Source organism: Chelonoidis abingdonii, chromosome 22 (genome assembly GCF_003597395.2).
Source record: "Chelonoidis abingdonii isolate Lonesome George chromosome 22, CheloAbing_2.0, whole genome shotgun sequence".
Taxonomy (NCBI): Eukaryota; Metazoa; Chordata; order Testudines; family Testudinidae; genus Chelonoidis; species Chelonoidis abingdonii.
Genome location: NC_133790.1, coordinates 12,506,096 through 12,519,457, shown reverse-complemented (window position 1 = coordinate 12,519,457; position 13,362 = coordinate 12,506,096). Strand labels below are relative to the sequence as shown.

At 43.2% G+C, this 13,362-nt stretch overlaps 1 protein-coding gene across 6 annotated transcripts in view; it reads left to right on the top strand.

Moving 5' to 3' along the window:
• The window catches only part of RIMBP2 (RIMS binding protein 2), a 357,320-nt gene that overhangs the window by 44,754 nt on the left and 299,204 nt on the right, over positions 1 to 13,362 (top strand). For 5 of the 6 annotated variants that reach the window (XM_075059902.1, XM_075059901.1, XM_075059900.1 and 2 more), the window contains exons 4-5: positions 2,032 to 2,241; positions 5,902 to 6,036. In XM_075059902.1, coding sequence (XP_074916003.1) covers positions 2,032 to 2,241; positions 5,902 to 6,036 — 345 coding nt within the window. Of the gene's footprint in view, positions 1 to 2,031; positions 2,242 to 5,901; positions 6,037 to 11,547; positions 11,616 to 13,362 lie in introns of those variants that run through there. The other variant, XM_075059904.1, reaches the window with a different exon arrangement.

Sequence of the window (13,362 nt, the reverse complement as noted above, 5' to 3'; positions counted from 1 at the left end):
CTTTCCATGATATACCAGGTTTACAGTTTGGTTCAATGGCTCCAAGCACCCCCACTATACAAATTGTTCCAGCCCCCATGATCCCTGGTTTACTGTCCCAATCTCTCCTCTCAACTCTCCAGCCTAGTTTCCTTCTCCCCCTGTCAGCCTCCAGTCCCATTCTTCTCCGTCTACAGGCTCCTTGTCCTAATCTTCTGCCCCCTCCCTCAGGTCTGACTCTTGTCCTCTCTGCGTTCGAATCAGGCAGTTTCCTCCTCCATACTGTCTGTGCCCAGCAGGGGGACACTGAGGGCACAGGAGAGACGAGCTCTCAGTTCCAAGCAGGGGTGCAGGAACTGGGAGTGCTGGGGGTGCGGCAGCGCTGGCTTGAAGTAGTAAAAACCAAATATATGGTTTGCACTTTCAGCACCCCTACTATAAAAATTGTTCCTACACCTCTGACTCCAAGGCCCTGGTTCTTGCCCAGCCCAGTGCTGCAATTGCAGGGAAAGTTCGGCTTCAGCCCTAGACTGGAGCATGCTGAGCGTAGATGGAATCTTAGGGGAGTTTAGCTCTGAATGTCTAGCAAGTTTGACTGAGAACATTTGAACTGTGACTTTTCAAAAGCTACGGCTTGGCAAAATTTGGCCAAGATTTTTACAGGAGCGGCAAAAGACATAAAACTCTGAAGTCCACCCAACTGCAAAATTTCAAGTACCTGCTCCAAAGCAGTGGGCCCTAGAGCCACTTAAAGATGCCAGAATTTTTTTAACATGGGCAAAACAATATATTCACTGGCTGCCTCCTTAGAAACAGCTAAACCATTTTGACTGACATTTTCTAACAGAACTCTGCATGAGGGAAAAACTCTGCATGACCATTTCATCCCAGATGGTTAAACTTAAACATAAGTACAAGCAACTGCACTATGGGAGAGGGATGTGATTCAGAGCCAGAGTGTGTTCCTGGAGCGCAGGGAGATGCAGCAGGCTGCTGACTGAGCTCCTTCCAAGCCATAGGGGGCTATTTTTCCTTTACTGTTGGCTCCAGCAGGGTTACATGAGCAAGCTCACTCCCCCCTCACCTGGGCCCAGCTGCACCCTTTGCCTGACCAATTGGGCCTAAAAAATAGGAGGGCTGACGGCTATAGCCTTATTAGCCTAATGGTTAATCTGGCCCTGGTAGTGAAGGAGTCTCTTATCTGTAGGACCCTCTGCCTTATTTGTTGAGAAGTTGGAAGGTGTGTAGTGATTACAGGAAGAGAGAGGATGGTCTTATGGTTCGGGCAGCTGAATGTCACCCTGGAGACTTAAGTACTATTCTTGCTTCTGCCAACAAATTCCAACACAATGCTAGGCAAATAACTTACACCAAACTTTTTCACTTGTAATCACTTCTGCATGTAAAAGGCTATATCATAACATATATACAAAGCAGGCCGGATCAAGGTTCCACAGGCAACTTTATTTCTGGCCTTTTCTAACTTGAATGCACATGACTTTATTGCATCCTTTCAATTCTTATCTTTGTATGTCCTAATTTTTTATGGTTTAGTTTACTGCTGAGAGCAACCTTAACTAATGTTAAACGAAGGTGGGGTTTTATTTTTTTGGTGGGAGTTGGAAGTAATTTAAAAAAAATAAAGGTATTTGCTGAATATGGTTTTGATCCAAAGGCCCCTGAAGTTAATGGAATGACTTTTTGACTTCAGTGAGCTTTGGATCAGGCCCTAATACCACCCATCCATCTACCATAGTTAAGATTGCAAAATTGTTTCCATTTAAAGTCTCTATTATTACACGCTTATACATTTCTACAGAACTCACCTTCAAGACTGAAATGTTCCATACTTGGTTCTTGGCTGTAGTGAAACATTTTTTAAAAGATTAAGCAAAATCTACTGAGCCATTTTTTGAGTTATGGGAGAGGAATAAAATATGCTTTTCACACTGTTAATGAAATCAAACCACATTCTCTTCCCAGACACAGCTACAGCAAAAAGAGTGAAAACTGCCATGGTCATAACATGCAGTGTGTCTTCCTTTTTACCAGGACAGAAGTCCTTCAGCTTCTTCATCATCCTCCACCACCTCAAGAACTACTACCAAAACGTTTCCTTTAAAGCACAAAACACGCTCAGTGAATGTGAAGTCCCTGCAACCTCCACACACTAACCATCCATCCCACGGTATCAAAGATCTGGAGATCCGCCTGCTGCAAGTGGAGTGTGAAGAGCTCAAAAACCGACTAGGGTGTTTGAGGGTAAATATAAATCCACCTCTATTGTGAACTGAAAAGGGTCTTGTTCACAGTGACACTACAACCTAGCAGGAAGAATGCAATCGGTTAATTTTTACTCTGAGTTAAATATATTTTGTTTTATTTTGATACTTCAACATGCAGGAGCGGCGCCAGGGTTTTTGGCGCCCTAGGCGGGGGTCCTTCCGCGCTCCTGGTCGTAGGCGGCAATTCTGCGGCGGGTCTCGGAGCGAGTAAAGGACCCGCTGCAGAATTGCAGCTGAAGACCCGGAGCGCGGAAGGACCCCCCGCAGCCAAATTGTTGCCCCTCCAAATCCTGGCGCCCTAGGTGACCGCCTATGTCGCCTAAATGGAAGCGCCGACCCTGTCAACATGCTACATTATGTGAGAGTGCACAGACCTCATCTTATTAATAATATGCAGGGAGTTAGCTCTCTGCTTAGGTAATTTTTATAACATAGTAGTGTGTTGGAGGTCTCACTGTGCCGGGGCTATACAAATGCATAGTGAGAGACAGACTCTGCCCCAAAGAGATTACAGTATAAATAAACAGGATAGATGAGTGGGAGGAGAAATGAAGACATAGAAAAGTTAAGTGATTTTCCCACCAAGCAGGTCAGTGGCAGAGCTGGTCATAGACACCTGACCAAGTCTCCTGACTGCCAGTCCAGTGCCCTGTGCATGAGATCATGGCCTGGGACTGAAGACTCACTCAAGCAGCCCAGAGAAAAGTTTTCTGTTTATCCAAAAATGTTTTCATTTCTTATCAACAATGCACCTTGCACTTCAAGCATGAAGCCTTAGGGAAGCAAAACATGTTAGCTTTAAGTTGGCAGGGGGTGGGGATTCCTTGCTGGACAAGCTGACTCACTCCATATCTTACTGAGACTGCCAGGATGCACGGTTTTATTACCATGCATTACTTAGCACGCTTGGTGCTTCACAGTTAAATAGACAAGTTCTGTGCTTGAGGGGCTTAAGTATTTTCAGACAGCACAGTGATTGAAGACATCAAACTGCGGTGAAGAGACAAAACTTGGGGAGTGGAGAAGGGCTCTTGGAGAGAACACTGTCAAGTATCAGAGGGGTGGCCATGTTAGTCTGGATCTGTAAAAGCAGCAAAGAATCCTGTGGCACCTTATAGACTAACAGACGTTTTGGAGTATGAGCTTTCGTGGGTGAATACCCACTTCATCAGATGCAACTGAGAACATTGTTAGTTTTTCCAGAAGTGGGTAACAGAAATCCTGAGTAGAGCGCAGAGATGGTATGACCAAGAATGTTATACCTGAAAAGTAAAACCTGCACCACTCAAAGGTCAGACATTCAACATATGTATCCAATAGTTCTGTTCCCTGCTGTTTGTCTTACGTTTTAAAATGCAGGGGATAGGGACCATTTTGTTTTGTGCCTGTACAGCGCAGGGCACAGTATCTGCTGTCCCAGTGTAATCCTATTACTCTTTCCCCATATACACGTCACACCAGTAAATGTTAACAATTCCCAATTCAAGACAAACTGATACCAATCTGTATATTATGTTCAGGAAGAAAGTTGACAGTAAGACTTGAGAATAACAGCCGTCAAAGCCAGCCTTACAAAATTACCACTACAATTTACTGCCCCAGGCTTACAATCTCCTAAATAATGATTATAATGCAAATGCTTAAGACCTTCTAGTTGCCCCAACTAGAATATTATTCCATCATGTGAGGGGGTAGGTAAACTTTTGCAAGACTGTTACTTGTTTGTTTGTATTACAGTAGCACCTAGGAGCCCCAGCCATGAACTGGAACCCCATTGTGCTAAGTGTTGTACAGATACACAACAAAAAGATGATGCCTGCTCCAGGGACTTACAACCTATGTATAATATGAGAGAAAACAGATGGATACTGACAGACCGGGGGAGTACAAAGAAGTAACGAGACAATGCCATCTAAATAGACAAGACAGACACAGAGTAGGGGAAGGGGGTCTAAAACACAAGTGTGAATGAGATGACAGTGGCATGTTAGTTCCACAGTATTTCTGGTGGGTGGGTGGGTTAATGTAGGATGGAATCAGCTAGATGGAAAAGGAAAGGGGCAGAGCAGGATGGGGCAAGTGTGGAGTGAAGCTGAGGTGAACCGACTGAGGGTGTGGGGAGGTTGGCGCAAACAGCCAATCGGCACAGGGTAGAGAATCCCAGAAAACATTCTATGGTTCTTCTGGAATGTCCAAAGGTCTCTGCTTTGGCTGCTCCTGTTCCTACTGGCTGGAGTCTCTGACTGGATCCTCTTTGTCCCCCAAAGCCACATGGGAGGGCAGAAGGGGAAGTACTGCCAGGGTCCTTGTGCCCTGAGAGAGAGTGGGGCTTCCTTACATAGTTCTAGGTCAGGGGAGATGACAGAAAGAGGTAGCCCTGGCTTTGCCCTATTTTACCCTCTCCCCAGTGCAGCAGTCCCTGCTAGGTCTGCTTCTGTTTCTACCAGCTGGAATCTCTAGCAGGACTAAAGAAAATGCACTGCTACTTCTAGAGAGGGGAAAATGTCTATGTTTTGTCCACTGTTTTTTACAGTGCTCTTATTATGGAAATCTAATCCTCACACCTGTCAGCTAAGAGTCCTCATTTGTTGGAGAGCCCAATTAGAGTATTTTAAATCTTTGAGGAAGTCCAGATACTATTTGGTCATTAAATAGAGAGTGAGTTATAATATAGACTGTATCTCTATGGTTTACTAGAGCAAGTGCAGCAAAAGACAGGAGCCCATTAACAATAAATATTTTGCAAGCTAAGCCAATTTGGGTTTGAGTTCACAATGCTCTGGATTGGGCCTGAGTTCAGACTTTCATTAATGGATATACTCTGAATTAATAGTCTGATTGGTATCTCTGAAATTTTAAATTTTGGCTCTCATAACAAACATTGGGACGGAAGAACCTTCAGATAATACATATTGGACTACAGTTCCTATCCTGCTCTGCCAGCATTTTTAATCTGCTGTAAAATCACTAATGTCAATATACCCACAATGCATTGTATAATGAGATATCCTTCACATGAACATTGATGAAAGGTTGCTGAGTCAGCCATCTCGTTTTCTGTCTCTAAATTTTCCATCCCAGACTTCTACCTTGTTTTGCATTATTATACTGGACCATGGATTTATCAAAGCTTTGCTTCCCAATTTAACCAGTTCTTGAATGATTTGCCTCCATGCACAGGAATTACAATCTCTAACCTGATTATTGGTCCTAGCAATTGCATCACCATCATTTAAGTAGAATGAGTTAATGCATTAGAAGAACATTAGGATTTTGAGTTTCTTATGCCATAAGCAATATATCAACTTCTTAGATGGCAGAAGTCTGTGATATGGACAATTCTAAATAAAGGACAAAGAAATTCCAATCTTATGTGCTTTCTGAATTATTTTGATTGTACAATCTTTATCCCTTATGTGGATGCTATACAGTACAAGGCACTCTACAGTATAAAAATCAACAGCAGGAACATTTTTTCCTTCTTGGTTTACTGATCCTTAGTATTTCAAATGCATAAATATAGATACTTTACTCTGGCAGATGTTATTGTTTACCTAGAAATCCAGTGATGATAAATTGTACATTGCCATAACTGTGCATTAAAAAACAGCCATTGAAGAACATTTTTGTCATACAGGAAGGGCTGATGGGTCGGAAGCCGAGTGATATGGAGGAGCTATTGAAACAGTCTCAGAAGGAGCTATTGTGGCTTCAGAGGCAGCTGTCCTTCATCGCTACAGGAGGGCCTACATGCATTTGGTCAGCTAGCCAGGTGAGTTCCTTCATTACTGTTGGCTATTTTGTTGTTTTAATTTTTTCCCAGTCTTATTTTGCTGTGCAAAGAGGAATCCCCTCACATCATTGTGACGCTATTGACTTCAATGGCATTACTTCTGATTTATGCAGAGATAATTTCCTGGAGGATACAAAGAATATGCAATTCCTTTAGAAATGGCTGTGAAGATGAATGAAGGTTAAGCATTGAAATGGCATTTTGCAGTTATACTGCATAAGAGATGGCTTGAGTTACTATTGCCTTCCCTAAAGAGAATTGTAAAATTTTAAATGGCAACAGAGATACTCAGCATCTGACGCTGACTTGCCATCTGGCAGAGCTCATCATGTATAGTACTAGATAAATAGTAAATTATTTATGTTAGTAATGCTTTAATATCTTATCGTTCCAACTGGTAACAGCAATAACTTACTTTGTGGGTGCTTATCTGCCAGCGAGAAACAGGTTGAATACATTAAGTTTTTAAGACTTGGTTTAGGTTTTACATGGCTACTAGTCACAAAGGACATTTTTTTGAATGCTTGCCATCAACAGAGCCTTGCTCACTGTTTTGAAAAGGGCTCCTATTTAGGCACCGCAGACTAGCTTTGCTCATATTGTTAGGTACTTAAAAATCACGTAGTTTCTTGTGCAGCTAAGAACTAGAGATGAATTCAATCCAAAACTTAAGATCCAGACACCTTCAAACATTGATATTCAGATCAAGATTCAGACTTCATAGCTGGTTGTTCTCTTTTTTAACCCTTAGAACCATACACCCTTCAACTTTGTTTAACTTAGCATCCAGATCTGAACTTCTGCAGGTCGAGCCCATCTCTAAACTGAAATGGGAGATGGGAAGAAAGAAAATGACATGATTACTAGGGCTGACCAGAGAATGTTGAGGTTTCAAAAACTGTTTTCATTCCGATGCAGAGCAAAAAACAAGACCTTTTGAAATTTTTTGCAAGGAAAAAAACCCAATGAGTGAGAGAGAGACCTGATAACAGCCACTTCCAGACAAAATTCAGAGCCAGAGGACCAGATTCTCAAGCCTATTTAAGGCCTCTTCGTACCATTGGTTTTTGTAAAGAGAAATCATGCCTCACCAATCTACTAGAATTCTCTGAGGGGTCAACAAGCATGTGGACAAGGGGGATCCAGTGTGCTTACATTTTCAGAAAGCCTTTGACAAGGTCCCTCACCAAAAGCTCTTAAGCAAAGTAAGCTGTCACGGGATAAGAGGGAAGGTCCTCTCATGGTTGGTAATTGGTTAAAAGGGTAAGAATAAATGATCAGTTTTCAGAATGGAGAGAGGTAAATACTGGTGCCCCTCAGGGATCTGTGCTGGGCCCAGTCCTATTCAACATATTTATAAATGATCTGGAAAAAGGGGTAAACAGTGAGGTGGCAAAATTTGCAGATGATACAAAACTACTCAAGATAGCTAAGTCCCAGGCAGACTGCAAAGAGCTACAAAAGGATCTCACAAAACTGGGTGACTGGGCAACAAAATGGCAGATGAGATTCAGTGTTGATAAATGCAAAGTAATGCACATTGGAAAACATAATCCCAACTACACATATAAAATTATGGGGTCTAAATTAGCTGTTACCATTGAAGAAGGAGATCTTAAGAGTCACTGTGGATATTTCTCTGAAAACATCCACTCAGTGCACAGTAGCAGTCAAAGAAGTGAATAGACTGTTGGGAATCCTTAAGAAAGGGATAGGTAATCATAGAATATTAGGGTTGAAAGGGACCTCAAAGCAGGACCAATCCCCAGATTTTTACCCCAGTTCCCCAAATGACCTCTTCAAGGATTGAACTCACAACCCTGGGTTTAGTAGGCTAATGCTCAAATCACTGAGCTATCCCTCTGCTTCAGACATGGGCTAATGCCAGGTGTCTCTAAGGGAATAAACAGAACAGGGACTCCTCAAGTGATCAGAAGACAGAAAATATCACATTGCCTCTATATAAATCCATGGTACACCCACATCTTGAATACTGCGTGCAGATGTGGTTGCCACATCTCAAAAAAGATGTATTGGAATTGGAAAAGGTTCAGAAAAGCACAACACAAATGATTAGTGTATGGAACAGCTTCTGTATGAGAAGAGATTCATAAGACTGGGACTTTTCAAGTTGGAAAAGAGACTACTAAGGAGGAATCTGATTGAGGTCTATAAAATCATGACTGGTGTGGAGAAAGTAAATAAAGAAGTGTTATTTACTCCTCATAACACAAGAACTAGTGGTCACCAAATGAAATTAATAGGCAGCAGGTTTAAAACAAACAAAAGGAAGTATTTCTTCGCACAACACACAGTCAACCCGTGGAACTTGTTGCCAGTCCTTGCCAGGGGATGTTGTGAAGGCCAAGACTATAACAGGGTTCAAAAAAGAACTAGATAAATTCATAGAGGACAGGTCTATCAATGGCTATTAGCTAGGGTGGGCAAGGATGGTGTCCCTAGTCTCTGTTTGCCAGAATCTGGGAATGGGTGACAGGGCATGAATCACTTGAGGATTCCCTGTTCTACTCATTCCCTCAGAGACACTGGGCATTGGCTGCTGTCAGAAGACAGGATACTGGGCTAGATGGACATTTGGTCTGACCTAGTATGGCCGTTCTTATGTTCATTCAGGTGGGGCATAAAGGGGCCATAATCTACTGGCAAATGTTCAGCAGATAATTCACCCAGCATAGGATAAGTCTTTGCTAGTGTGTCTGTGCTGCAGTCAGTCTTTGTGCTTCTGCCCCCACCCTCTCCTAGCATGTGGAGCAGGGAAAAGGTCTGGCTGAACTCCACTATGCAATAATAGTCATTCTTTGCCGTAGGTTTCATTAAGAACTCTCTGCCAGTGGGATAACTTAATGCTACTATCTCACTGCATCTCTAAGTTGCGTGGGGTTTGTGGCTGGCCTTTAAAATTGGAGAGCTGGAGTCAAGTCTTTGACATATCCCAGGCTGAGCAAAGCTCAGGCATAAGACAGAATCCACCCCTTAGGCTCTGTCTACACTACAACTGAGTTTATAATGTGGTTGGCTCTAAACATGATTTTGGTCCACGTACACCATGGGTAGTAATCTGTAAGTAACCATGGCAATTATTATGCCAGTAGCCTTGGTTGTCTTCCCATAACTGTCTCAGCATACTTTTTTTTAATAGTAATATAGATTGGACCCACTAACTCTGTTAGTGTCACTGAGTTGGCCAGTCCGCCTCTCTCCTAGTTCTCTGTGTGGTAGAACCTCCCAGCATGCATTGCCTAACATGCTGCTGGTCCTGCTCTGCATGCTCGTCCTCCAGGCTCACTCTCCGCTGTTGAGGCACTACGGGATAGCTGCCTAGCCCCCGTCTCCCCCATCATTGATACAAATACAGCTGGGTGGCCTGGAAGGTACAGAGACTAAAATATGGTTGCATTAGGAAAGAAAATCTGCTGTGTGGACACAAAGCCACAGGTCTTTGTTGTTTTTGTCACTGTTACCAGGTCAGAAAATGGGCATTGGTTACAAAAGCATGGTTGTACTTACAGTGTACTCGGAACCTCAATCTAATCTACTTGCCTGTAGGGAATGGGTATCTGATCATGAATAGGAACATACAAGGCCTTTTTCTTGATCCCAGTCTTCTCCTGCTGAGTGACTTTGGGCTAGTCAGTTAGGCCAAGATTTTTCAAAAGGGACTAGGGATTTGTGGGGAGCTAACTTTACATGCCTTATGTTGGCCTGATTTTCAGAGGGCAGCTACTTGGTGCTTTCTGAAAAACAGGCCTCTTTAAGGTGTGTCATAATGGGCACCCACAAGATAAGGTACTCTTGAAAATTTTGGCCTTAGTCTCTGGGTGAGACTTTCAGGTGCTCCATACCACAACGGGGGATTTTTAAAAGTGTTCAACAACCAGAAGTTCCCACTGTGACACTTTTTATCAGAATTTCTATTCAAAACTGATAAAAGGAAATCCAGTTACTGTGGAACTCATTGCCACAGGAAGCTGGTGAGGCTAAGAATTTAGCAAGATTTAAAAAGATTTGATGCTTATGTGCTTAGAAAAAATATCCAAAGTTATAATAGTTAATATTAATAAATGTTGGCAGGGATATTAAACCTTATGCTTCTGGGTTTAAACCAATCTCTAGCTTTTAGAAATCTGGATCAGACCTAATGTGAGGGGCAGATTATCCCACAGATGCTTTCTGTGAGGGGTTTTACACCTTCCTCTACAGGATTTGGTACTGGATATTGTTGGAGACAGAATACTGGACCTGATGGATCCCTGATCCAATCCAGTGTGACAGAGCCTATTTTCAACAGAGCTGAGCACCCAACACGGACACAACAAAATAAGTTCTCTTGAAAATCTGGCCACTTATTCAGTTCCTAAATAATAGCTGAGCTTTTTTTGAAAACACTGAGCCTTTCTGAAAATTCTGCCTCAGTTTGCTCATTTGTAAAACAGATGCCAGGTGGAAAGAACCATGTCTGGAAAGGGGCTGTAAATATACACTGCCTCTTTCAATCACATGCACATTTAATTTTTGGAATAATAGAGCCAAATTATTAGCTGAAGTATATTTCTGTAGGTGCTTTAGAAGGATTCAATAAAATTATCCTAAGCACCCTGGGAATAGAGTATTTCCTTGCACTGTGAAGTCTTGCATGGAAATGCAGAAAACTCCACTCAACATTCCTTCATGAGCTATATAGGCAATTAACTTTCAATGACATATCCTATAGCTAAAATGAAGGTGCATTATAGGAGACACGCATTTCCCAAGCCCTCAGATCATGCAGATCAGGAGGAGATTGGTGCCTTTACATAAGGGCTGAAGGGCTTTGTTTCCCTTGAGGAAGAGGGTTTTTTGTTTTTTTTTTTTTTAAATCTTTCCTTCCCCACTGGGCCCTTCCAGTATCTCCCCTCCAGTTGCTAGGCAGCTGCTGGCTGCATAGTTAGAGGCTGAAGTTCTGCATGTGTGTAGGCTGCAGTTTTCCTAAAAGGAAAAAGACGGAAAGGTTGGGGTGGTCCAGGTAATCTGATTTAATACCCTTCTGCATCGGAGCGCCTAAGGGGAGGGGAGAGATCCCAAGCTCGCAATTACAGTCCATTGGTTCGTCCCAGTAGGCCACGCCGCCTAGCTACGGAGGAGACCCTGTGATGGCATTGCTTGGAGGTAAAATAACCCCCCCGCCCTCCGCCTTGTAACCGAGCCAGGCTGGGAGCTCGCTCGCTTCTTGTCCACGGTCCTGTCCACGCTCCAGCCTCCAGCGCCGGGGCTTAATCCCGTGCGAAAGAGAAACTGGCAAATCGGGGAAAGCCATCTTTGCGTGTGCGTGGAGCGACCGGCCTGCGGCTGCATAGGCTCCGCCAGCTGCTGCACGGCCGACGATGCTGGCTCGGCCCGCTCGCTTTCCCCCCTGCCGCCGTGCAGACAGCGAGTGAATCACCGGCAGCTTGGAACAGCGGATCCACCGCTGCTGCCCCTGCCGCCTCCCCCGCGGCTGTCACCCGACCCGGCACGCTGCAGTTCGCTGCTGCTGGACGTCGGGAGAGCCTGATGCCCAGGTAGGCTCGGATCTATCCCGCTGAAGACAGCTCGCCCTCTGTCACTGCTTTATGGGCCAAAAAATAAATAGGCAATGGGGGGCGGGGGATGGATGGATGGGGGAATCCTCCCCTAATGCTGCCAGGACTGCAGCAAGGAACTCTGAGCACAACCAGGCAAACTTTATGATTAGGCTGTAATATGAGGATGCCCTTCACTGGTTTTATCCGCCCCCCTAGGTGCTGCTTACAGTGATAAAAGCTGGTGATATTTGTGCATGAGCAGGAGGTAGAGGGGTTAAACCTTTGCTAGATGATTCCATCCTCCCTCCCGTTGATGTTTAACCTTGTGTCATTTTTCTAGTCGGTTTCCTATAAAAGAAGATACGGGTTGACACAGGTTTAATGGTTCCCGGTTTCTTCCCTGCGTAAGCGGCTGTGGGCGAAGTTAGTAACCCTGCTGGCTAGCGGTTTTTATCCCCCTTGCGAGCGCTGTGTGCGGACGCACAGTGGCCCAGTGCTTCGCAGATGAACGCTGGGGTGTCATACCAAAGTCGTCGGTGTGACTGCTCTTCCCCCCGAGAGCTTGTTACTGAAATTATCTGCGGTATTTCCCAGGCATCAAAGTGGGGATGACACCAATGGGTGGGAAAAGCGGCTTTATTTTAACTGTAATTTGCAAACCTTGTGTTCCGAATTGGACTAGTTCATTTGTGAAAAGACCCCCGTTTCCTAAGGGAGAGATGGTGTTTATTGGTGTGTAAGATGTGTATACTAGATATTTGTGTGTGTATTACATAGAATATTAGTGTCTCTATGGTAGGAAGTGTGTATATGTATGCATAATGCAAATAAAATTATACCATATCTTACATGTATAGATATTGGTAAATTGGTTAGTATGTAGCAGATATCCATTCATGAGTATTATTTGGGAATTAAAATATACAAGGGATACTGCAGTTTTTCTATTATTGACCTCTATTTAAAGTTGTGGTTATTTCCTCTAAGGTCTAGTGTAGGGCAAAAAGCATATTCCTTTCCAATGGTGATTTGTTCATCAGTGTTACAATTGTGCATGGTCTTAATAGTATTTTAATTTGTGGTAGATTTAAATGCACTCCAAGTTTTTAAAGCAACTGCTTTTTGTTGCCCATTAATGTTAAGCACTGTCCAAGCTTTGTCCAATGCAGAAGACCATGCAGAGAAATTTATATATAAATGGCTCCACAGAATAATTTATCATTGTGGATTGGTACTGCACCTGGCAATAATAGGGCCAGGTCCCTAGAGTATCCTAAAATATTTTGAAACACTGCATAAAAATGCAGCCATTCATGTTAATGTTTTAATAACTGCACCAAGTGGATACAAAGAATAAGGGAAAATGAAGGCTGCCACCGTCAAAATACAACTAAGGAGTAATTCAGAGCAAGGTAAGAGCTACCTTAAGAAAACAACATGGAATATTGAGGCATAGAGAGCCATGGAATGGAAATGAAAGGGAACTGCTTAAAATTAATGAGAAAAAATAAATGTGGAAGTGAACTGTATGCTGCCAGAGTCACTGTGGTCAGTTTGTGTTTCAGTTCGTATTACTGGCAGGTGTTTCATTTTTATTAGAGTGGGTCTTTCTGGTACATAGTTTGAAAGAGGAAAGCAAATTGAAAGAACTCTTGCTAATGTCAACTGGGGTTTATCTACTTAGACATATTATTCAAAAATTTTGCATTTTTCGAGGGTTTATTTATAAATTATTGGTGTCTGC